Consider the following 26,455-nt stretch of genomic DNA (forward strand, 5'->3'; position numbering starts at 1 on the left):
CAGAGTAGTTTTTCGCGGAGGGGTTTTGTGCTTTCATATCACGTTTTTCCAAATATAAGCCTAGCTGCCGTGTTCTGAGCGGTCTGAAGCTTCTTTAAGGTCTGTTCCTTGCATCCCGCATAAATTCCATTGCAGTAGTCTAAGTGGCTTAGCACCATTGATTGTACCAGGTTGCGAAATGTTTCCCACGGGAAGAATTGTTTCAAGTGTTTGAGTTTCCACATTGAGTGGAACATTTTCTTTGTTGTGGATGCCACTTGGCTCTCTAGCGTTAAGTTACGGTCCCATTGTAACGTCAATGATTTTCAGGCTGTCTGAGATAGGAAGGGTGTAGTCTGGGGTGTTGATAGTTGTGGGGTTGTCCACACTGTGATGGAATGAGAGGATGAGAATGTGTTTTTTCTTTATTGAGTTTTAGCTGAAATGCATTTGCCCATGAGTACATGTGTAAGCTGAGTTTGATTTCGTTGGCGATTTCAGTCAGTTTGGATTTGTACGGAATGTATATTATGACATCGTCCCAGAAAACAACAAGGCATATATGAAAGGGTTAAGGCCTAGGGTGGGTAAGGACTTGGCTAGTAGGGTCATCATTAGGTTGAAGAGAATTGGTGATAGCGGTGATCCTTGTGGAACTCCACAGTCTGCTTTCCATGGTGATGATATGCTAGAGTTTGATTTTACTTGGTAGGTTCTTGTAGTAAGGAAGCCCTTGATCCAGTTAAGTATGTTTCCACCAATCCTGAACTTATCTAGTAATCTTATTAATATATTGTGATTTACCATATCGAATGCACTAGACGTGTCGAATTGGAAGAGAAGGTTTTTTTTGCCTATTGCTATTTCCTGCTTGAATTTGGCTAGGAGAGTGATTAGTACTGTTTCAGTGCTGTGGAGGGGGCGAAAACCTGACTGTGATTCGTGTAATATTGAGAATTTGTTTATATAATCTGTAAGTTGTTTGGTTATCATGCTTTCCATCAGTTTGACTACTAACGGGATCAATGCTACTGGACGGTAGTTAGTGATTTCATTAGTTTTTTTTCTTGGTGTCTTTTGGTATCGGGGTGAGTAGGATATTTCCATTTTCCTTGGGGAAGAGACCTTGCTGAAGCATGTAATTTAGGTGGGATGTGAGGTCTTCTATGAAGCGGTCAGGGGTGGATTTCATTAGGTAGTTGGGACAGGTATCTAGTTTACAGTGAGTGTTGGAGAACCTGCTAATCACCTGGGTAACTGTTTCGACGGTATGGAGGGCGAAGTTAAGCCATGTCCAGTCAGCCGGGTATACTCCAGTGGTGGGGTCCAACTCATTAAGGAAGTGATCGATGTCAGTGGTGGCTTGAGGTAGCGTCTTGCGTAGGTTTATAATTTTTTCATTGAAATATTTAGCAAGTTTATCTACCGATGGGATGTCTGTATTCATTGTAGTGGCCGAGTTGGTGTATAGGAGTTTCTTCACAAGTTGGTATAATTTCTTTGTGTCTTTGTAATCTGTCCCTATTTTAGTTTTATAGTAAGATCTTTTGGTCTGCCTTATTGCGTATTTGTATTTTATTTCTATTTGTTTCCATGTGTTGAGTGTGTGTTCATCTTTTGTTTTTCTCCATGCTCGTTCAAGTTTCCTGGAGTGTGTTTTTAGTTTTTTCAGTTCATCTTTGAACCATGGTATCGAGTTATGCCTGCGTGAGGTTCATGTTCGTAAGGGTGCTATTTTTATCTAGTATACTTTTGCATCGTTTGTCCCATTCTACGAGGTAGAATATGGAGTCTGTTTGTGCTGACCATTCGTTATTGTATATCAGTTGCCAGAATGTTTTCATGTCTACTTGACCTCTTGTGCTGTAGAACGTGTGTTCTTGTATTCGTTGTAAACCCTTCTTCCTCCAGTGTAGGGACAAGTTTAGTTTGTAGTGGTCAGTCCAGGGTGTTTCTGTCCACTTGATATCTGTTATGAAGTTCTGGTCTGTTGAAAGCTTGTATGAGATGAGGTCGAGTGTGAGCCCTTTGACGTGGGTTGCTTGCATTTATGATCCCATAAGCGGAGGAATCCCTTACAGTCTCGTGCGTTGATAGAGTTTGGGTCTTCTAAGTGAAGGTTAATGTCTCCTAATACTAGTAGTTGGAGTTGGTTACACATGTGTTTGAAATGAAGTCCATTAAGTTAGTCTGGCCTTCGTTCCAGTTACATGGAGGTCTGTAAAACAGGACACAATTCAAATGATCCTGTAGGGTTTTGTTATGGATTCTGATTGAGGCAATTTCAAGTTGAGGTGTTATGGACTTGGCAGTGGTTTTGATGGTAAAATGGGGTTGGTGCTATGCCTCCGCCTAGTTTTCCTTTTCTGGTCCAGTATGTGATTTAGTATCCTGGAGGACAAGAGGTCCTACAGCACAAGAGGTCAAGTAGACATGAAAACAGGTCTACGATTATAGGGTCTTTTTGGTCATGGATCCAGGTTTCATTAATGAAGAGTAGGTCATCTGACGTGATCCAGTATGTTAGTATTGCCGTTTTATTTACAGTGGATCTGGTGTTGATGTAGCCCACTTGGATTGTTTGGAATGGATCATCTGTGTTTGATGTTGTGTGGATTTTTAGTAGCTGTCATTTCTTAGTTAAGGTGGGTTTGTTTGGACCTTTCTTTCCCTTCTGTTGTGATTGTCCGCATTTTGGTTTTCTTCCTTTGTTTAAGTTATTGTCAATTTGATGAGGTGTGGAGTATCTGATCAGTCTTTGATGATTGTATAGTATGGGTATGATGTTACTTTCTACGAGTGGGGTGGTTAATGTTGAATGGATCAGTGTTAAGGAGTAGGTTATTAGAAGTAGTTTGAGGGTGCCCATTTTGGATTCTGTTCCCTGTGGCTTCCTATAGGCCATGTTCTGATGACTGAATGGGTGATAGGACTTTGTTCTTTGGTGTTGAGTCTGGTGTTCCGGTCTTGTGTGTTAATTTAGCTTGCCTTTCAGCTGCTTATATCAGTATTGGGTCTGGTTTCAGTGACAGTTAATGAGCCGGGGAGGTGGGAGAGCAGTTCTGGGTCGGGGTCCTCTCCTTTGATCTGTCTTATAGCAACTAATTGTTTCCCATCCTCCTTGCCCAGGGAGTCTTCAGTCTCCTGTTTCTGTCTATTGGTAGAGACAGATGGGAGGCAGACGGAGGGGGAACTTCAGAGCACTTTCAGGTATTTAACAGGGAGGTGTCATGTATGCAACTGACTATCTTTAGTTGCTGGCAGGTTGGCCCAAATGGGAGAGGTTGCTCTTGATCGGTCAAGATATTTGAAAGACAATGGTAGAGTACTTAGTTTAATTACTCTTTGGAATGTGGTAAGCGAGGAGTGCTAGCGTTTGAGCACTAGCTTTAAGACTTCCACGGAATCTTTTATATTTCTCAAGCATCTCATCTAAAATGTACACTTCAGTAGTCTTGGTTCTTTAGTTAAAAGTCTCTATGCAGACCAGTTAATGTCCAGGCTGATAAAATCAGGTTATAAGATTAATTTTCCTTTCTAGTTAGACCAACTTACATAAATCTGCTCTCCTCACAAGCCCAGCATCTCCGGCTTGATCAGATGCAGTGCAGAAGGCTCCTTTAAAGGGCCTTTAGAGCCCCGTCAATCACAGAGTCTCAGTATCTTGAGGGACAATAGACAATCTACTCACTGTCTGATGTTCTGGCGTGTTGCCCAGGGTATAGAGATTCCACAACCCCGAGAGCTGTATATCAGTTGGAGGTAGAAACCAGTGGGGACGCAGCAGCCTCGGCTGCTGCTGCTGTTTTGTTCTGAACCCCTCTGAGCCTGTCGCTGGGACTCTCATTACGCTGCTCCCGCACCTTTTCGCCACCGTTTCGGCCACTCTGATCCGGGCGTTGTCAGCAGGGCCCTTGGTGGCCTCGGTGGCCCTGGTCGAGAGCGTCCTCATGCCTCCTTGGCTCCGATACTCTTGGGGCAGCTGCGCTGGATGTGGGCTCCCCTCCCCCTGCTACCGTCTGAGGACCAGCGGGCGGGTGGGGAGGCAGAGCCGGGAGCGCGACTGTTGTCCGGCGAACTCCGTGCAGTGCTCCGTGGTGAGAGGCTTGGTCGCCTCGCTCTGCTCTGGGAGGGCTGGCGGGCGAGGAGGAAGAGCCGGGCGCGCGGCTGCTGTCTTGCGAGCCTCGTGCAGTCCCCTGGTCGGGAGAGGTTCGATTGCCTCTCCTGCTCCGAAGGCGGCAGTGATGCCACTTGCCGACCTTGAACTGGCTTCTCAGGTGCCATCAGCTGCTTCTGCCTGGCATCGCTTTGCTCGGAGCGCTGTTCTGTAAATACACACGTATCTTACACAGCATGTATTTTACAGGTAAACAAACACAGGCAGAATCTGGGTGGAGTGCGGGCAGGACTTGTAGAGGAGCATTTTCGATATGATAAGAATAGCCATACTGAGTCAGACCAATAGTCCATCAAGCCCAGTATCCTGTTTTCCAAACAGTGGCCAAACCAGGTCACAAGTATCTGGCAGAAACTCAAATTGTGGCAACACTCCATGCTACGTATCCCAGGGCTAGCAGTTGCTTCCCATGTCTGTCTCAATAACAGGCTATGGACTTTTCCTCCAGGAATTGTCCAAACCTTTTTTTAAACCCAGATACGCTAACTGCTGTTACCACCTCCTCCGGCAAAGAGTTCCAGAGTTTAACTATTCGTTGTGTGAAAAAATATTTCCTCCTATTTGTTTTAAAAGTACTTCCATGTAACTTCCTCGAGTGTCCCCTAGTCTTTGTACTTTAGGAACAAGTAAAAAGTCGATTTACTTCTACTCGTTCTTTTTACATCACTCAAGATTTTGTAGACCTCAATCATATCTCACCTCAAAGTGATTTAAATGGCTCGGAGAGACTCCTTGCCATTTATTCAAAATATGTTTATCATTACACAGAATAAAACCAAGTAATGCAATTCCAACATGTAAAACACAACCAGAACTGTCTGAATTTTCATAATTAGCCACAGTCAAGTGATTTTTAATGGCACATAGGGCTCCTTTTACTAAGCGGCAGTAAGACCAACACGGGCTTACTGCTCACTATACAGGAAGTACTGCTGGGCTACCTTAGCAGCCCAGCGATACATCCCACCCCTGCACGCCATCATTTCTGGCACGACAAAAATGTATTTACTTTTGTAGCGCCGGAGTGCACCTGGCGGTAATCGGGCAATGCCACGCACTGCCCAATTACTGCCGGGTTAGCGCAGGAGCCCCCAACACCACCTAAAGCCGAACTGTCATTTTGCCGAAAACTTCTCAATCCAATATCTAGCACACAGCCACAATCAAACCATAAAAATGTCTAAATTTCTGGTTTCATTATGGCTTTGAGCTAGATGTTTGCAGGCGGAACACATCCCATCTGTAAGTACCATTTTGGGGAAAAAAAAAAAAAAAAAAAAAAAAGAGTCCAAGGGAAAAATGTATGGATATCTGTCTGGCAGCATTCCTAGTGAACTGGCCACACAGACATCCCAGCAGTGCAGAGGGGCAACCTAGTGGTCAGTGCAGTGGACTTTGCATAAAGGGACCCAGGTACAAATCCCACCTAAACCCTTCATATTGTTTGGTGAGCCCTCCAGGAACAGAGAAAACCTACAGTACCTAAAGATCCACCACTACAATAGCCCTCAGACTTGCAGGTCACTTATATATTTAGGTACAGGAGGTATTTCTATGTTCCAGGAGGGCCTGTATATTTGTACTGCAATGAAAGAGTTATAGTGGGGATTGAAACCGAGTCCCACTGTTCACTGTCCATTGCACCCACTTGCTTGCTGCTTTCTTAGGAACGGTAATAATATCTGGAGCTATTAGTGTCAGTGTCACAAATTTGGGGGTAGAAGGGGGTCTATCACTACTGAGGGATTAAATGGGGGGGGGGGGGGGGGAAATCATGCCTTCCTCCCAGCCGTGGTCAGCTTATCAGTTAGAGCATCCTTTTCTGACTTGGTCATGACTGAAACGGTCTAAATTAAAAAAAAAAAAAAAATTTGCCCTGGCCTTTTTTTCTATTCCACTATTGCAAAAAAAAAAAAAAAAATGTTCAGATTGTAAACCAGCCCTAAATACACCCCCTTGCTATTTGGAAGAATTCGGTGAAAAATGTGCCAGCTGCCTTTTCGAAAATCACAATCTAGGCATTTTAGCAAGAAAAACATTCATCTGGCGCTTTGTGCTGCTTTTTGAGATGTTTATTGTCTTTTGAGAATGAGCGCCATAGAATACTATAAATTATGCATATCTCTCCTGGCCTACATGTTCACACTTAACACATTTTTATAGCTATGCTAATACAGAGCAATCCGCTTAAGTGCAAGGGTCTGTACATATGTACAGTAATGTTTATTATTATACATACAGTATACAGTCTCAGTTAACTCACATTAGGCTGGCTTGAAGTAATCAGTTATAGTCCTCTGTACACTCTTGGGTCTGTGAGTTCCATAGACTACGTCTGCCAGACGGTAAAAACTGTCATAGCACTGACATCCAGTGGCCTCCAGATAGGCCCGAACGGTGTTGAGACTCTCTGGCGCTCTTGCAAAAGTGACAGGAGGTTGTTGAATTTCATCAGCATATGCCTCGCTGCTCATTTCTTCATCTGTTCCATCATCAGCCGTTGTTGCCTGCATGTAGGAGCATATCTCAACATCAGTGCTGTCTTCAGCTGTTTGTAGATCGTAATCAACAGCTAAGTAGCGATGGAACGCCTCTTCAGTAAAACCGGCTGGAATGTCAATAACCTCTTCATCTGACGCGTTTGCAACAGCTACACCTGTTTCGTCCCTCTCCACATCCTTAACAAAGCTTGCCCGCTTGTAACAGTTCACAATGGTTGCCTGTGTAACATGATTCCAGGCTTCTTTCTGCATATGTAGGGAATCCAATAGTGATAGATTACAAGCCAGTTCAACAGCACGTTTATCCTTCCCAGTCTGGTCATCCATAATGCTCATCAGACGACGTAGCACAAGAGCCCGATAATGTTGTTTGAAATTGGCTATTATGCCCTGATCCAGAGGCTGAATCAGAGAGGTAGTGTTTGGTGGGAGGAAGACCTCCTTGACATTAGACAGCCTGACATCATCACTGTGTGCAGCACAGTTATCACAAAGCAGCAAAATCTGACACTTTTGTGCCCGCATTCTAGTGTCTAACTTCTTTAGCCACTGCTTCCAAATTTCCTCAGTCATCCATGAATTTGCGTTAGCCTCGTATGACACAGGAAGTCGCTTAACTTTCTTGAAGCAACGGGGCTGTTTGCTCTTTCCAGTGACGAGGGGTTCCAACTTCTCACTCCCATCCATATTGCAGCAAAGGAGGATTGTCAGTCAGTCCTTCGATGTTTTACCTCCAGTAGTTTTGGCATGTTTGAATGCAAGTGTTCCATCAGGAATCGCTCACCAGTAGAGACCATTTTCGTCAGCATTGAAAATGTCACGAGGTGCAAACTCGTTCAAGATGGTAGGAAGAACTGAAATAACCCAATTTTGAGCACCAAAGTCATCAGCATCTTGTTTCTCACCATGCTGTTTCTTGAATTTTATGCTGTTCCTCTCCTTCCATCTTTCCAACCATCCAACAGTGGCTTTGAATTCAGTCAGTCCAAGACTTTCTGCTACCTGGTTAGCTTTCTCCATAAGCAGTGGACCACTGACATGAAACTGTCTGCTCCTGACTCGAGAAAACCACCGAAGAAGAGCATCTTCTACCTCCTCAGCTTTTCCCGCCCGTTTTCGTTTCCATTGTGGATTTGTATTGTTTTACCAGTCTTCTAGAAGCTGGTCTTTCTGCTTCAAGACACGTGAAATTTAACTGGGATTGACACCATATTCTTTAGCAACAGATGCTTGACTTTGTTTTCTAAATTTTAAGAACTTCTATTCATTCAGCAGTGTTAAAGACTTACAGTTCCGCCACGATGACAACCCCGGTGTACGCCCTAACAACATTCTTTCGCTTATTCTGCCTGTGGCAGTTAAAGAGGCAGTAAATTTGAAATCTCGTTGGTTTGTCACGCGCCAATCGGCTTCCATATTCCATGCGCATGCTTATGTGGAGACTTTCCTGCAGAGGAGCGGTCTTGAACCATGCATATAAGTGAATCTTGCACTTATCAGTGGTGCGCTAAAATGAGTTTGTCCCCATAGAAATTGATGGTGCCAAAAATGGGACCGAAGTACAGCATGCAGTTAAACAGAGCATGCTCTTATCCGACGTGCACTTACATGGAGTGCACTGTATTCTATAAAGGGAGGTAGGTGCCTACCTTCCTTTATAACAGAGGATCCTATCAAGCACTCTCTGGGACCCTATTTTTAGGTGCTCCATTGCCCCCATGGTGAGTAATTCTATAATAGGATGGTGACTATAGGCACTAGTTATGGTGCTTATATTAATCCTATTTTATCAAGAAAAAGGTAAGGGGGTAGCCTAACGGTTAGTGCAGTGGGCTGAGAACCAGGGGAACTGGCTCCTTCTGACCCTAGCCAAGTCGCTTAACCCTTCATTGGCCCCGATACAAAAAAAAAAACCCAAAACCAAAAAAAAAAAAAAAAAACAACTTAGATTGTAAGCCTACTAGGAACACAGAAAGTACCTGTTTTGGTTGTACCACAGAAAGGTCTCAAGTACATGAGAGTATCCTAAAACAGCTAGATTCCATACTACTAATTTCTAGGGACACTGTGGCTTTCTCCAGATCTACCTTAATAGTTTTTTTTTTTTAATCAATCTTTCCCCTAGGTTCTCAGCCCATACTAGCCATGTATGCATGGTCGACAACATGCATACATTAAGGCAAGATCACTTACATCAGCCCTAGAGGATGTATAAATGCCTGCGCCTAGTTAGGACATACACACCAAACTCTGCCCATGCACACTGGCAAAGTACATGCCAGCAAATCATGGCACACACTTTTTCCCTAGGCTGTATTCTGTAAGAGGCTATTTACATATATCTTATATTAATCCAGCAAAATATACAGTACCCATCAAAAAATCAATTTTGAAATCTCAAGTTCCTTATTAAAGATGAACAATTTCCTATGTTTCAGATCAGTCTTAACTAGTTTCAAATACCAAGGACAGGTCACAAAACCTCTCATATACTATTTGGGTTTTTAAGTCTGATGGTGATATCCTGTTACTATCAGTTGCACACGCATATGTATATATACAAACATACCTCTTGTAAAAAGTTATCCAGCAGCTGATTAAGCTTGATCACAAACTCATCTATCAGTTGATTTCTGGCATGGCAGACCTGGCTGTAGATTATCAGCTGTTCATTGCAGAGGAAGCTGTAACTTCTGGAGCATGCTTCTAGAACCTTTAAGTCTGAATGTTTTTCTGCTATATCTTTCATCTGCTTGAGCAAAGCGTCCAAATGCTGTAAGCAACATCAGATTTTATCACTGTAGGGTTAGACCAACAGAGTCGATTTTTGGACTACTCATTATTTTCTTTCCTCTTCATCTCATTTAATCTTTTGTTTACGGCATTCAAAACAAAAACTCATGGAGACTGCTTCACAAGGCCAGTAATACTTAGCAACATTGCAGAGGTGAAAGAACTTGAATTTTACGGAAAATTTGATTGGCCATTTTGTAACCTCCAAAAGAAAGGAAAGATTCAATCACAGAAGTGTTTTCCTTCCTAGTCATTAGCTTGATAATCTGCCCAAATAATCTGAATAATCTGCCTAAATAATCTGGAGAGAATATTAGGCAATATTAACAGACAGGAAATATGTGATAATCTAAGCTGGATCATGATGGTAGAGGGAAAGTTGAAATAATTAAGAACTGTTCAGTAAATTGCACTATAAAAGAAAACGAGGTGAGAGTCAGGTCATCATTCTTGCCATATATTAGGCATCTCCAACAGTAACTAGAACTGTGATGATTTGTTATATAAATAGTACCTGTTACCACCACATCACACAACATGAATGTGCTATTCCCTAGATAAAAATGAACTTTTGGGGGAACATATGGCCTGCCACAACAGTTTACCAGTTTTACCTAGTCACTAAGCTTCACATTCAAGTCAAGTACTGCTGTATCATTAGCTGTGCACTTACTCTCTATATAATACAAAATCAATGTCAACAGCTGAAACCTCTTCAGGGAGACTTGTTAGTATTAAACAAACAAGCTATCTGCTACAAGGTATATGTTTTAGATAAATGCTAACTACAGGAACAGCAAGAAGTGGGAAAAACCTAAAATTTCTCAACATGTCTTACCATATAGAATCTATATCATCCCTTGTATAAATTAAACATGGTGATCTGGCAGTGTAATGGATGAGTATGTGCAAAGAATTAAAATGAAATAAAGTGGCATTGCTTAATTGAAGAAAGAATGCAATGTTATCATCAACTATCATTGGAAGTGTCCCCAATAGTCTGCTATGGAGTGCCTACTTGCTGGAAACATAGTACTGTGCAAAGCAGATCCTTCGTAAAATGAGGGACTTCCTCCCCAGTGTGTACTGCTGTGCTGACAGTTGGCCCACAATTCAGCATTTTCATTCAGAAGTGGACAATGACTGTCCACATTCTTGCTTCCCTAGTCTATACAACAAAATTTCAATTCCTAGTGCCACTCCTGACAGTTCCAAGTGTGATTTAAAGTGTATTACACATTTTTAACCCTCCTAACTTCTCTACCAAAATTTTACCTTCTCCAAATGTGCAGTGCAGTAAACATCCAAATCAAAATACTGTGGAATCTGCAGGAGATTTGCCACTTCATTTGCATGAGCTGAATACTGCAGAATAAAACAGAACACAAATATGCTGAGGAAACAGAAAAAAATGTTATGCATTTGCTCAAGAAGCAACTTCTAGTTACCTTTGACAAAAGTTGAGGGAGCACCAGAATAAAGTGTTCAGTAATCCTTGCACAATCTTCAAATTGCAATTTCTTCTCCTTAGCTGACAGGACCTACAATACAAAACATTTGCATTCAAAATGTAAAGGTTTATTACAAAATTAAGGGGCCCTTTTACAAAACGTTGGTAAGCCCAATGAGGGCTTACTGCATGCTATCCTGGAACCTCTGCTGGTCCAATGTGGCCGCTGGTGGTAGCTCCTGCTCAAGCGCATGCCATTTGCAACGCTCCATATAAACATTTTTTATAGCACGGCACTAACTCAGCTGTAATTGGGCATCGCCCCACGCTGCCTGGTTACCGTGGGAGCCCTTAAATACTCCCCACTGCATGGCCACGCAGTAAGAGTTATCTTACCACATGGCCCAGTGGTTCTCAAACTTGTCCTGGAGACCCTCAGAAAAGTCAGGCTTTCAGAATATCCATAATGAATAGGACAGGACCAGTTTATTTTATTATGACATTTGTACCCCTCATTTTCCCAAGAAAGCCCAGGTTCAACACACCTTATATAACAAATTTAAGAAGAAGCATTTCAAGACAATTAATATTAATATAAGAATATAACTATTAAAAAATATTTTCATATTAGCTGAACACAGATCTAAAGAAGTGGGCTTTAAGTAAACTTCTAAATGGCATATAATCAACTGAGTGTCTGATATGCTTGGGTAATGAGTTCCAGAGTTTGGTACTTTGGTAAGAAAAATTAGCATTAAGGATAGTTTTGTAGGTTAAATTTTTACAACTTGGAAGTATAATACGAGATATTCTCTAGATGATGAGGTAGTGATAACTTAATGAGATCTATCATACAAGATGGTAAGATACCATAAAGAATCTGATCCTTACGAAAAGGAGATGCTTTAATGTAACATGGCAATCTATATATAAGGCGAGCAGCAGTGTTTTGTGCATTTTGTAGTTTTCTTAGGAGACTCCGCTTAATACCTGCATAAATTGAATTGCAAGTCAAAAGACTGATCTTGAAAAGAATGGTCTTAATCTTTTAAGTTTCCAAATGAATTAAAGACATTTGAGACTACTTTTCAAACTTGCCAATCAAAAGAAAGAAACTGATCAATTAACATCCCCAAGATTTACATTGTTGAATCAAAAGAATAAGTAACATTATCAGTCTTAAAATTTGAGATGGTTATCTTATATCAGCGATGGCGAACCTATGGCACACGTGCCAGAGAGGGCACGCGGAGTCCTCTCCTTTGGCACGCGCGCCGTCGGTCCGCTCCGCCCACTCTCCCTCCCTCCGAGCACCAGGCCGCCCGCCCTCACTCCCTCTTCAAACCGACGAAGCACCAGGCCGCCCGCCCTCCCTCCCAGCACCAGCGCTCGCCCTCCCTCCCAGCACCTCCCAGTACCAGCGGTCGCACTCCTCCTCCGAAATTGAAAAGGCGTCGGAAGCTGCAGCAAAACGCGTGGTCTTCGCTCGGCGTGCCTTCGGTCTTTGCTTGTCTCTCAAGCTCTGGTCCCGCCCATGAGGGTGGGACCAGAGCTTGAGAGACAGAAGCGAAGCAAAGGCGTGTCGAGCGAAGACCACGCGTTTCGCTGTAGCTGCCGAAGCCTTTTCAATTTCGGAGGAGGAGGGCGAGCCCTGGTACTGGGAGGTGCTGGGAGGGAGGGAGGGCGAGCGCTGGTGCTGGGAGGTGCTGGGAGGGAGGGCGGCCTGGTGCTTCATCGGTTTGGAAGAGGGAGGGAAGCAGGCCTGGTGCTGGGAGGGAGGGAGGCAGGCAGGCCTGGTCCTGGGTGCTACTGGGTGCTGGATGGGAGGTAGGCCTGGTGCTGGGAGGGAGGCAGGCCTGGTGCTGGGTGGGTGGAAGGGAGGCCTGATGCTGGGAGGGTGGCCTGGTGCTAGGTGGGTGGGTGGCCTGGTGCTGGGTGGGTGGGAGGGAGACCTGGTGCTGGGAGCTACTTGGTGCTGGGAGGGAGGGAGGCAGGCCTGGTGCTGGGTGCTACTGGGTGCTGGGTGGGAGGGAGGCCTGCCTGGTGCTGGGAGGGAGGGCGGGCAGGCAGGCAGGCAGGGGGGAGAGGAGGGTGGCTGGACATGGATGGAGGGAAAGAAATGAAGAAGAAAGGAGGAAAGTAAAGAAATAAATGGAAAGGAAGCCCTGGAAACGGAGTTAAGAGAGCAGCAGAATCAGAGACAACAAAGGTAGAAAAAATCATTTTATTTTCATTTTAGTGTTTGTAATCTGTCCAATTTGAGAATTTACATCTGCTGTCTTATTTTGCACTGGGTATACTGGAGCTGTAACAGCTTACAGAAATGATTTATAATGAAAAAAAAATCATGTTATTTTTTTCTCCTATACTAGTATAATATTTTCAATGTCGTCTGTTTATATGCACCATGGCTGGTGTAAGGGGTGTGGCTATCATAGGGGTGGAGTCATGTGGTGACTCCGCCCATAATGAGTACCGGCACTTTGCGATAAATAATTAGATTTTGGGTTGCTGTTTGGGCACTCGGTCTCTGAAAGGTTCGCCATCACTGTCCTATATAATAAAAAGCACCTCCAATGTTCTGAAGCTGAGAAAGTGAAGCCTTGAAGCATTCGTGCTATCTGTAAGGCTGTATCCATCTCCTGAATTGACGTTAGCGTGCTTCTGGGTTCGTCAGGTGGGAGGGCGGGTGCACGGCAGCGATTGGGTCTATCGTTCAGTGGACATGCACGCTGAGCTGTGCACGACAGCGGAGGTTGGCCAGTTGGCGGAGGGGCAGAGATAAAAAACAATTCCCACAATTCAGCAGACGAGAACAGGCCAAGGGAGGACGGGTGTTTCAATACTGCATCAGACTGAATAGCGGTTTGGGGAGGGGAGCCGGCGTTGCCACAATTCAGTAGATGAGAACAGGCCAAGGGAGAGAGAGCATGGGTTGTTCAATACTGTAGTTTGGGGGGGGGGGGGGGGGGGCAGGGAGCTCAGAAGAAAGACTGCAAGATGCCGCCTACAATCCTTAAACCTCCAACAGCCTGGAAATCGGGAGCTAAGTAGTAACCATAGAGCAGACTGACGCGTCAGCTCTTTTTGTGTAGGGATGTGGTGGCTCTTAAAAGAGCCTTTTGGTAGTGTGTAGATGTAGTATAATGCTTTCTAAGCCCTCTCACCACGAATACGACGGGCTAGCTGGATATCTTTGGGCATGATGGTGACTCTCTTGGCGTGGATAGCGCACAGATTGGTATCCTCGAAGAGCCCCACCAAGTAAGCCTCGCTAGCCTCCTGTAGGGCCATGACAGCCGAGCTCTGGAAGCGCAAGTCGGTCTTCCTGGAACTGGGAGGCCGTGAGGGAGAGGGGAGATCCTGGAACTGGGAGGGAAGGGGAGGAGGAGGGCAGGGAAAGGGAGGAGGGGAGGGGGGGGCAGGAGGAGGGGGGAGGACAGGGGGGCCCCCTGGCACACACTCTCAATCTCACACACACATTCTCTCTCTCACAGACACACTCGCACCCAGTCTCACTCTCTGTCTCACACACACACACTCGCACATTCACTCTCTCTCTCTCTCTCTCTCTCTCTCTCACACAGTCACTCTCACACACACTCTCTCTCTCAAACATATACACCCAATGAAAACCTTGCTAGCGCCTGTTTCATTTCTTTCAGAAACGGGCCTTTTTTACTAGTTGGGTGATAAGGGCTAGTTACTATCATAAATTTAGTTTTATCAGTATTAAGTTTCAATTTCAAATTAAGAGCCCAGGATTCCATTAAATCGATACCTACTTTGATTTTGTTTAGGAACCAATGTGCCACAATGAATTCAAAAAGTAGTAAAAGCAACACAGCTAGGTATAAGCCCATGGCACTATGCAAAAATCCCCATTTTTTGATGTACCTGGTGTCCCTCATACATTTATTACAACCTATAAGGCCTATTTAGTAAGCTGTGCTAATGCAGCAATACACCTCAAGGTCCTCATTCTATAAAGGTTATGCTCCTAAAATTCAGGCTCCTAAATTATGAGTATAATTTATGCTCCTAAATTAGGAGCATACTCTATGCTTCAAAATAGATTATGCTCCTAATTTATGAGCATAAATTTAGGAGCGTAAATTATGCTTATAAATTAGGAGCATAACCTTTATAGAATAAGGCCCTAAAGGGGTAATTTTATGAAGAATTGTGTACTTATTAACCCTATTGTAAGTCACCTCTTATAAAATTACACTATGTTTATGTGGTGATAAGACGACACATATTTTTACTTGATCCAAGGATAGGTGTTATCAGGCAAGGAGATGGGTGGCACACAGAGTCAAAGTAAAAATGTAGGTTATAAAATACTCACCTATGTGCATACTTCAGCCACATACATTAACACCAGCTCCTTAGCTGGTCTAAATTTACACAACTGCATTCTAGCCATGATTTGAATAAATTTGAATTTGTAACTGTTCCTCACCTATGCTCTACCCATGTGTACACCCACTTTTAAACTATGTGTCATCATATTTAGATGCTATCTTGTAGGATAGGGAAAAGATAAAATATTGAAATTTACATGGTTATATATATGATATGATATGACAGTATTTATAGTCCACCAACTCCCAACAAAGTTGGTTCAAAGCGGATTACAATTGACTTTAAAAAAAAAAACAAAACCTCAATATATTTCAGTAAAAAGATAAGTTTTCAAGTTTTTATGAAGAGAGAGGTATGTAGGCATAGTTTTAAGCTCTAAAGGTAACAAATTCCAAATCTGTACCGTTTGATATATAAAAGAGCTGTAAAGATGTTTTGTATTTGACTTGATAAAGAAGGAAAATAAAGAAGACATGAACTTTCAGTTCTGGAAATAGATGGAGATACAGAAAAAGTAAATAGACTTGTTAGATAATCTAAGCATAAACCATCAAATAGTTTATAAACCCAGCATGAAATTTATAAGATATTCAAGTTTTTAATAGGAAACCAATGCAAACTCATCAAGCAAGGAGTAGCATGATCAGATCTCGTTTTGCCAAAAATCATCTTGGCTGCGGTGTAAACGAGAAAGTGCCTGAGCTGATAATAAACAGTATAAGCAATTACAGTAATCCATGATTTATTTGTTACATTTGTATCCCACATTTTCCCACATATTTGTAGGCTCAATGTGGCTTACATGGTACTAGAGAGGCGTTTGCAGACGCCAGTGAGAACAAATACAAAATGGTGCTACTAGGTAAGATAGAGTTCATGTGGCACAGCCACGAATGGGCGTCGTAATGCGGAAGGGTTGAGGTATGTCCATTATGTGCTTTAGTTTTGTTGTGTCGCAGGGATCAGACATTTAGGTTGGGTCAGTAGGGTATGCCTTTTTAAACAGGTTAGTTTTTAGTGATTTCTGGAAGTTTAGGTGGTCGTGCGTTGTTTTCAATGTTTTTGGTAGTGCATTCCACAATTGTATGCTTATGTAGGAAAAGCTGGATGCGTAAGTTACTACTTACTACTACTTAACATTTCTAAAGCGCTACTAGGGTTATGCAGCGCTGTACAGTTTAACAAAAAGGACAGTCCCTGCTCAAAGGAGCTTACAATCTAATGGACAAAATGTGCAGACAAACAAATTGGGGCAGTCTAGATTCCCTGAATAGAGGTATAATGGTTAGGTGCCGAAGGCAACATTGCAGAGGTGGGCTTTGAGCAAGGATTTGAAGATGGGCAGGGAGGAGGCTTGGTGTATGGGCTCAGGAAGTTTATTCCACGCATAGGGAGAGGCGAGGCAGAAAGGACGGAGCCTGGAGTTGGCGGTGGTGGAGAAGGGTACAGAGAGGAGGGATTTGTCCTGTGAGCGGAGGTTTCGTGTAGGAGCGTAAGGGGAGATAAGGGTAGAGAGGTAATGAGGGGCTGCAGATTGAGTGCATTTGTAGGTTAGTAGGAGAAGCTTGAACTGTATGCGGTACCTGATTGGAAGCCAGTGAAGTGACTTGAGGAGAAGGGTGATATGAGCAGCAGATGAGGGAAGATAAGACGTGCAGCAGAGTTCTCAACGGATTGAAGGGAGGATAGATGGCTAAGTGGGAGGCCAGTGAGGAGTAGGTTGCAGTAGTCAAGGCGAGAGGTAATGAGAGAGTGGACGAGAGTTCGGGTGGTGTGCTCAGAGAGGAAAGGGCGAATTTTGCTGATGTTATAGAGAAAGAAGCGACAGGTCTTAGCTATCTACTGGATATTCGCAGAGAAGGAGAGGCAGGAGTCGAAGATGACTCCGAGGTTGCGGGCAGATGAGATGGGGAGGATGAGGGTGCCATCGATTGAGATAGAGAGTGGAGGGAGAGGAGAAGTGGGTTTGGGTGGAAAGACAATAAGCTCTATCTTGGCCATGTTCAGTTTCAGGTGGCGGTTGGACATCCAGGCAGCAATGTTGGATAAGCAGGCCGATACTTTGGCCTGGGTTTCCGCCGTGATGTCTGGTGTGGAGAGATAAAGCTGGGTGTCGTCAGCATAGAGATGATATTGGAAACCATGAGATAAGATCAGCGAGCCCAGGGAAGAGGTGTAGATTGAAAAAAGAAGGGGCCAAGGACAGATCCCTGAGGAACTCCAACAGAGAGCAGGATGGGGGTGGAGGAAGATCCATGAGAATGTACTCTGAAGGTACGGTGGGAGAGATAAGAGGAGAACCAGGAGAGGACAGAGCCCTGGAACCCAAATGAGGACAGTGCAGCAAGAAGTAAATTATGATTGACAGTGTCAAAACCGGCGGATAGGTCAAGGAGGATAAGGTCAAGAAGGCTGATATCTCCTATTACTAGTATATTGGAGTTGGCAACACATGCGTTTGAGATGAAGTCCATGAAGTTAGTCTGGCCTTCGTTCCAGTTGCCTGGAGGTCTGTAGAACAGGACACAATTCAGATAATCACAAAGGATTTTGTTATGGATTCTGATAGAGGCAATTTCGAGCTGAGGTGTTATGGACTCGGCAGTGGTTTCGGTGGTAAACTGGGAACGATGAATTAGAGCTAGACCTCCACCTTTTTTTTTCCTTTTCTGGTCCAGTGTGTGATTTTGTATCATGGAGGGCATAGGTCTAGGATTATAGGGTCATTTTGGTCATGGATCCAGGTTTCATTAATGAAGAGTAGGTCAAGGTTTTCTGATGTGATCCAGTCTGTTAGTATTGTTGTTTTATTTACAGCAGATCTGGCGTTGATGTAACCCACTTGGATTGTTTGGAATGAGTCTTTAGCATTTGGTGTTGTGTGGATTTTTAACAGTTGTCGTTTCTTTGGCGAGATGGATTTATATGGGGCCTTCTTTCCCTTCTGTTGTGATTGTCCGCATGTTGGTGGTCCGCTTATGTTTGAGTTGTTGTTAGCTTGATGAGGTGTGGGGTATCTGATTAGCCTGTGATGATTATGTAGTACAGGTATGATGTTGCTTTCTGCAAGTGGGGTGGTTAATGTTGAGCGGATCAATGTTAAGGAGAGGATTGTTAGAAGCAGTTTGTGGATGAGCATTTTGGCTTATATTCCCTGTGGCTTCTAGTGGGTCGTGTTCTGTTGGGGGCCTGATAGGACTTTATTCTTTGGTGTGAGGTCTGGTGTTCTGGTCTTGTGTGCTGACTTAGCTAGCTATTCAGTTGGGAAAAGAGGGGGGCAGTGGGAGGGGGATTTCAAAGCACTTTTAGGAAGTTAATGGGGAGTTGTCACGTATGCGACTGGCTATCTTGGTTGCTGGCAGGTTGGCCCAAGTGGACAAGGTTACTCTTGACCTGACAACAGACTAGACTAGAATAGAAAAATGCTTTTCAAACAAAGATTGGATATTTCTAAATTGGTGAAACTTGAAAAATACTGATATTGTGGTCATTTACATGGTATATCTTTATAGAATTAACCCCTAAATGCCAAATTCATATATAAAAACTGCCTAAGAGGGCCTCATGAGCCCAAGAAAAAAATAAACAAAGTGGGGAAAATTGACAAACTTTTAAGGGTAAGGGCATAAGAATCCTGAATAGGGAAAAAAAAACACAAAATGAGGCAGGAAAAACCCATAGGGAAGGCACAAAAAAACCTCAAAAAAGTCACGCCCCTCCGAAGGGACACCACCTTCTAGTGGTGGAGGGGCTTCTGTGTTTCAATGACTCAGAGGGCTATGCTGGAGGGTTACCCATATCAGAAAGACCTCTGAGGAGAAACCAGACAAAGAGTGTCCCAAACTGGGAGAGTGGTAAGATGGCGACCTGAAGTTCGTATGCCCAACGGCCCAGCTGCCCTCTGAAGTTTCGTCTTCTTTACGTGAATTTCCTCTCTGCAATTGCAGTTACCTTAACTGAGAGGAAGGGGACAACCGGCGGTCAGCCGCCGATGGCCAGCGTTTTGTCCCCTGAGCAACAAGTGCGGGACCGCTGCGTGACGAACTGCCCACAGATGAAAGGGTTGGCGAGTCCTTTGATTAGCGCCGGCGAAGGAGTGTTGATGCTCTTGGACCTGGAAAAAACAACTCCATCGCTCCTGAATTATTCAACCACCATGTCCAAAGGAGTGGAGGAGTGAGTTAGAGGCATATGCTGAAACGGAGAACGTTTACAGCAGAAACCGAATCGGCGGAACCACTCCTAAACACCTAAGAGAAATCAACTTGGAGTTTTTGGCTCCCGTGGAGGTTACATTGAATACCATCTGGAAGGTGCTTCGGGACCTAACGGTGGCAGTAAATAATTTTGTTTCAGATATAATTTTATTAGAGAGTTACATGGACAATTTAACTGAACCCTTTGAGAGTGAAAAATTGATATAACAAATGATTCCACGTGAGCAAGAAGTGGTTATGATTTTGAAAATGATAATAGACCAGAAACTTTGAATAATAACATGAATATTATTATAGATGATTAATATTGAGATTTTTGTTTTTCCCAGAGTTCTGGGTATGACTCCTAAAGTTTTCCTCAGAAATATTTCCTCAATTATTACTTTAAAAGGAGTGAAGCCTGTGAAAACTGGGATTACTTTAATCAGTGGGATTTGAATTAGAGACTTAAGTATATGTATTGTTAAATAACTTCTGGTTTTTAAAAGAGAACGTAATCAGATGTATTATTTCTAACTAATATTGGACAATAAGTATGTTTTCAATGAAATGATTTGACTATACACCGTATTGGCCTTGAAGAAGCCAACCAGATGATCAATGTGGAATAATGAATTAGACGAGTAATATCTGGGGATAATTAGGTTAATACCACGTTTTTTTTTTCTGTTTACTTGATCTCCTTGTCTTGTTTCACTCTCCCTATTTAGTGGTCTAAGGAAGAGAATAGAATTACCTGACTGAAATAATTCCTATACATACTTTCTCTGCATTTCCAGCAAGTTGTTTTATCGCTTGTAAAAATTTAAATGGTTATAAATAATTTTTTTTTTTTTAAAGTCACGCACCAGACACTGTGAGGGGCTGTGAGCAGCACATTCTCTCCTCACTGTGGATGAAAAGACTAATGGCCCCACGCTCTCGCGACAGGAGGAACGGTACTTGCACGTGTGGTGGTAGGGACTGTCACATGCTCTTAAATATATTCTATGCTATTAAAGTGTTCTGCACCAGGCTATGTTGATGATGTCAGTCATATGTGATAATTGTCTGGCCTGCTTATCCTCGGAGAACTTTAACATGTGTTATAGTAAAATAATGCCTGATTATGTCATTTAACATATAATAAGAGGTGCATCAAAATGTGTGTGCCCAATTTGCGCATGCAGTTTAACTGAACAAGACAATTAGTGCCAATATTTGAGCATCAATAATTGGCACTAATTGGCAACAATTAGAATTCCGCAGTGTATCTTTTTAGTCAGTATTCTATAAAGATCCGCATGTAAATTTTCCAAGTGGATCTTTAAAGGGGGTGTGGCCACGGGAGGGACATGGGCAAATCATGAATATTCTTAGAAATTGGGCACAGTGTTATAGAATATGATGATAGGGCCACACCTAATTTAGGCGCGAGGATTTACTATAGGTTTCAGCATTGATTCCAGCACTAGGTGCTATTCGGACTGATTATTCAGGCAACCGTGCAGTGCCCGAGGGCCCAGAGACTCTAGGGGGCCCAGGGGCTCTGTCTGGATGCCTGCCACACACTACTGCCCTCCCTGCTGGTGATCCAGTGGCCTCTGCGGGGGAGAACATGTTCTTTCCTGCCCGATGTGAAGCCACTATTCCCCCTGCCCGGCACTACCATACTTTAAAAATGGTGGCTGAGGCTCCCTGTGGAAGTCTTGCGAGACTGTCAAGACCCATGACACTACCGCGGGAAGTCTCGACCACTATTTTGAAAACATGGTGGCGCCGGCAGGTGGGGGAATAGTGGCAGTGTAGCGGGCAGGAAACATCAGTACCCGGGGGCCCAGACCACTCTCAGTCCACCCCTGGAAATTACAGTGCAATTTGGATTTAGCTCACAACTTTATAGTAGTAGTTAAAGATAAGTTACATTCAGGTACAGTACGCTTTTCCATCTTCCCAAAGGGTTTACAATCTAAGGGGTCAATATTCAAAAGGGATTTAACCCAAGAATGCTCCTACCCAGTTAAATCCCAATGGCCAGCTCTCAAGCTGATATTCAGCAGCACTTAACTGCATTGTTCTAGTGAATATCAGCTGTGGCACTGTCTGGTTAGCGCTGGGACAGTCTATGGGCCATCCACGGGCTGAGTCTGGGTAGGGCCCAGACTCACCCAGTTAGTGGAGATATTCAGTCAGCAAAAAGGTTGTCCTAACTTTAGCTGGACACTTACAGATGTACTGGGTTGAATACTGATTGGACCCAAATAAGTCCCAGTAGCCGGAATCTGAATAAGGTCTGGCACTTAATTTCCAGGTATAAAAAGACTGCGGTGGCTGGTGTTTAAAATGCTGACCACCACAGGTTAAATATTACATTACACTTTATGCTTGTATACCATTTCAACCTCTAAACTTCAGAGCCAACAACATAAAAGAGGTTAAGTCAAACTCTTGGGAATTAATACTGTATAAATCTTCTAAAAAGCTCGGTTTTTAAATTTCTTCTGAATTGATGGAACTCCATCTGAAAATTTACACAAGGAGACAAATATTTCTATAGTTTGGAGCTCATACAGTTTAAAGTCTATTATATAATGTAAAACTCTTTATTCCCTTAACAGAGGGTGAGACAAAAAATGAACTGTAGCAAGATCTTCTATCCCTATTTTTGGGCAGGAATTCCAAACATGACCTCTACATTTTTAACTGAAGCAAAGGTAGGTTAGATGACTTATCCAAAGAGACAAGGATCATCAGTATGATTTGAATGCAGGCTTTCCTAGTTTTCAGCTTGCTGCTCTAACCCACATACATGAGCACACAAACACACACATGGTGAAAATGGAAAAAAGTGAGATGCTCCTGAGGACCAACTGCCACACAAAGTTTGGTGTAGCTAGGTCTGGCTTTTCCAAAGTTATAGACACATATACATGAAAACAAACTGCAACACATACTGGAATTCAGTATGATTTTCATAATCTCTAAGCCACTGTACAAAGGCAAAATACAAACTAACAAATCACTTACTTTCCTGGTCAGTTCTCTACCAGCAGGAGGATGGCCATCCATAGCTTGCTGCATACTTGCTATGATTACTTCAATGAGTGCACTCTTATGGGCATTATTCAGTCCTGAAAACAAATTACATGCTTCAGAAGCGGGAAAGAGGTGACAAAAATATGGATAAAAATGTGTGGAAATCTACTGCTATCCACAACTCTTTACAAAAAAAATGAGACCACTCATAACAATTCCACAGAATTTGGTCACATTGTATAGGATAACATTGGCCTCTTGCTCACAGAGCTCAGTGGTGCATTGTTCTCTCTCTCAGGGAGGCTCTTTCTCTTTAGCATGGCCATCTTCTTGAAATGGCTATATGTCATTCAAATGCTGTCCATGTACCTTACTTCCTCAGATCTGAAACTGATATACAAAGCTTTGAGATTCTCTCTCTGGCAGGGTAAGAATATGAGGCTCCCTCTAAAGATTTCTTATGCTGAAATCTAACAATGAAGTCCTCCCAGATCTCTGACAATTAATATGTATTTCTTTAATACAATAGCTCGTTATAATGCTGTAGATGTCCAGCAGTGCATATCACAATAGTTTACATACTAAGTAGCTAGCTGAGACTGAAGAGTAGTATCAGAAGAAAAGAAAGTGCTCTATGGGGTAATGGGAGGAGAAAGAGGGGTATTAAAGGAGGTAAAATAAGGAGGAGCAGAAGGAAAATTCAGAACAGTACTTCTCAAAAAAACAGGTATGAAGAGTTTTTGAAATTTACTAAAGGTTCCAATTGCAAGTGAAATGGAAGGGAATTCTATAAGTAAGATCCAAAATGACATCTGAACATTTAGAGCAGGGATGCAGGAGTCCAAGCCTCGAACAGGTCAGGACTATTTTCCAACGCTGCTCATCCCTGTTGGTGCAAATGAAAACTGCTAGCTACACCTCCAAATGTGTCAAAAGTTACTTCATGGCTCTGGGAGAGGTGATTTATTTTAGCGCATTTATATCCCACATTTTCCCACAAGCGCAGGCACAATGTGGCTTACAACAGTGCATGAAACAATACAATAGGAAAGGGAAAACATAGGATGACAGAAAAGTCAGAGAAAACATGAGGGGGTAAACTGTTCGGCAGGAGCCAGTGGATCAGAGACGCCGCCAACCAACAGCAGGAGAGTCAAATGGCCGGGCTCGGTAGGGAGTAAGCTTTCGAAAATAAGAATGTCTTTAGAAACTTTTTGAAGAGTGGATGGTCAGGTATCCCTTTTAATTGCTTCGGCAGGTCATTCCAAGAATGAAACAGATATGTGCCCAGGGAGAACTGTTCCAGCAGTTGGTAATGGGACCATACTGGACTTGGTGCTTACGAATGGGGAAAATGTTTTGGATGATATAGCGGCATATTTTCAAAGCACTTAGACTTATAAAGTTCCATAGGTTACTATGGGGCTCATTTTCAAAGCACTGACTTAAAACGTTCCATAGGTTGCTATGCAACTTTATAAGTCTAAGTACTTTGAAAATAAGCCTCCTAGTAACCTATGAAACTTTGTAAGTTTAAGAGCTTTGAAAATGAGCCCCATTAGTGGGTGATCATGTGGCATCCAGTGATCGATCAATGGATGTGTGGTTCATTATTAAGACAGGTGCTGAGAGTACTCATTCAAAAGTGAAGGATCGACAAGCAGATGATCAAAAGCCCCGCGCTGTTCCAAACGGCGCTCTAAAATAGTGCTGGAACAGCGCAGGGCTTTACCGCACCAATGATCAGAGATAATTGAATGCAAATTTAAGCATGCAATTATCTCTGATCATGGGGTAGAAGTGCAGGAGAATTGTGCCTGAGCCAATAGTATTTCTTGTGCTGTTGCTAGTGAGAAATAAAGATTCCTTTTCTTCTTCTAACTTAGCTTGAGTTTTTTATAAGAATAGCAACCAAACACAACCTAGTACAGTGTCATTATTAATCCTGTCCCAGAATTCTTAACTGTTGATCCTGCCTCAGGATTTTAAGTGGTGTAGGTGAATCAGGTTTTGATCTTTAACCTCCCCCCTCCCCCTCAATGCTCCAAATGCTATCTTAAATCTTATTTTGCTCTATTCCCATCACAGTTTAACTTAATCATGGAGGACACAAAATCAGCACTAGAGTCAACCAAGCTCACGTGGAGGGGCAAAATCGAACGGGGCTCCCAAGTTTTCCTGAAGGCGTCCTCACAGAACGTCCCCGCGAAGGGGTGGGGAAACCCGTATTATCGAAACAAGATGGGCGGCCATCTTTCGTTTCGATAATACGGTGGGGACGCCCAAATCTCAACATTTAGGTCGACCTTAGAGATGGTCACCCCGATTTTCGACGATAATGGAAACTGAGGACGCCCATCTCAGAAACGACCAAATCCAAGCCATTTGGTCGTGGGAGGAGCCAGCATTCATAGTGTACTGGTTCCCCTGACATGCCAGGACACCAACTGGGTACCCTAGGGGGCACAGCAGTGGACTTCAGAAAAAGCTCCAAGGTGCACAGCTCCCTTACCTTGTGTGCTGAGCCCCCCAAATCCCAGAACTGTACACTACTACCACAGCCCTTAGGGATGAAGGGGGACACCTAGATGTGGGTACAGTGGGTTTGTGGTGGGTTTTGGAGGACTTACATTTACCACCACAAGTTTAACAGGTGGGGGGGGGGGGTATGGGCCTGGGTCCACCTGCCTGAAGTGCACTGCAGTACCCAGGGACCTGCATACTGCTGTCATGGAACTGGGTATGATATTTGAGGCTGGCATAGAGGCTGGAAAAATATTTTTAATTTTATTTTTTAGGATGGGAAGGGGTTAGTGACCACTGGGGGAGTAGAGGGAGGTCATCCCCGATTCCCTCTGGTGGTCCTCTGGTCATTTATGGCACATTTTTGTGGCTTGGTCATAAAAAAGGAAGGACCAAGTAAAGTCGGCCAAGTGTTCGTCAGAGACACCCTTCTTTTTTCCATTATCGGCCGAGGATACCCATGTGTTAAGCACGCCCCAGTCCCGCCTTTGCTATGCTTCCAACACACCCCCGTGAACTTTGGTCGTCCCCACGATGGAAAGCAGTTGCAGACGCCTAAAATCGGCTTTCGATTATGCCAATTTGGGTGACCCTGGGAGAAGGACGCCCATCTCCCGATTTGTGTCGAAAGATGGGCGCCCTTCTCTTTCGACAATAAGCCTGAAAGTGGCCCAGGCAGGGAGAGCAGTAAATTCATGGTGGAGCAGTACTGAGTGCTTGTGAAATTCTATCTAACCCCAGCGTGTTTGCACACCATTGATGGGAGTAAGCTGGATAGATGCTGAAAGTGGGAAGAAAGGAACACTCAAATGCTTGATACATAGCTGCCCATTAATCAGTCCTTTCTGGGATAGTGCAGTGGATACTGACCAGCTTAAATGTGGTAATGCCTGAAGATTCTTGGGAGCATATATTCTTACACTTGGCAAAGCATTTGAGGGATGAAGAGGTACTGGTGACTACAAAAAAAGCTGATAATGGCTAGAAGACAGATGGACCTTCTTAATAGAAGAAAACATGGTTCTGATGCAAAGGTGACTCATGGTCTTTGGTGTTTTTATTTTGTTTGTAATTTACTTTTCATCCTGCCTGAAGTATACTGTTTATCTTTACTTTACAGTATCAAACAGAGTTTGCCTTGGGCTCCAAAATTCCTTGCTATAGCCCTGTATGAAAGTAGCACAGAGAGAAGCTAATTGCATGAAAAGCAGGGATTTGTGCTTTGGTGTCACACCGTATGAAAGTAGGTCTAGGAAGTATAAGCTGCTCTCATGTGGTCTGAAATGTGTTTACAGTTAACTCACAAACACATTTAACAGCCAATGCAGTATATTTATGGTTAGCATGTGGTAAGTTGCACATTAAAGCCATTTTTTGGAAGGGGTTGGAACTAGTCAGGGCATAGATGGAGAATGGGTACGGAAAATATTTG

General features: G+C 43.4%; 1 protein-coding gene across 2 annotated transcripts in view; it reads right to left on the minus strand.

Moving 5' to 3' along the window:
* LOC115468711 (cohesin subunit SA-2-like) overlaps positions 1 to 26,455 on the minus strand; it is a 312,673-nt gene that overhangs the window by 98,413 nt on the left and 187,805 nt on the right. For both annotated transcript variants that reach the window (XM_030200630.1, XM_030200629.1), the window contains exons 16-20: positions 26,022 to 26,024; positions 22,492 to 22,595; positions 10,899 to 10,991; positions 10,726 to 10,815; positions 9,227 to 9,430 (exon numbers count right to left, since the gene is read on the minus strand). In XM_030200630.1, coding sequence (XP_030056490.1) covers positions 9,227 to 9,430; positions 10,726 to 10,815; positions 10,899 to 10,991; positions 22,492 to 22,595; positions 26,022 to 26,024 — 494 coding nt within the window. The remainder of the gene's footprint in view (positions 1 to 9,226; positions 9,431 to 10,725; positions 10,816 to 10,898; positions 10,992 to 22,491; positions 22,596 to 26,021; positions 26,025 to 26,455) is intronic.

This window comes from Microcaecilia unicolor, chromosome 4 (assembly GCF_901765095.1).
Source record: "Microcaecilia unicolor chromosome 4, aMicUni1.1, whole genome shotgun sequence".
NCBI classification, from domain to species: domain Eukaryota; kingdom Metazoa; phylum Chordata; class Amphibia; order Gymnophiona; family Siphonopidae; genus Microcaecilia; species Microcaecilia unicolor.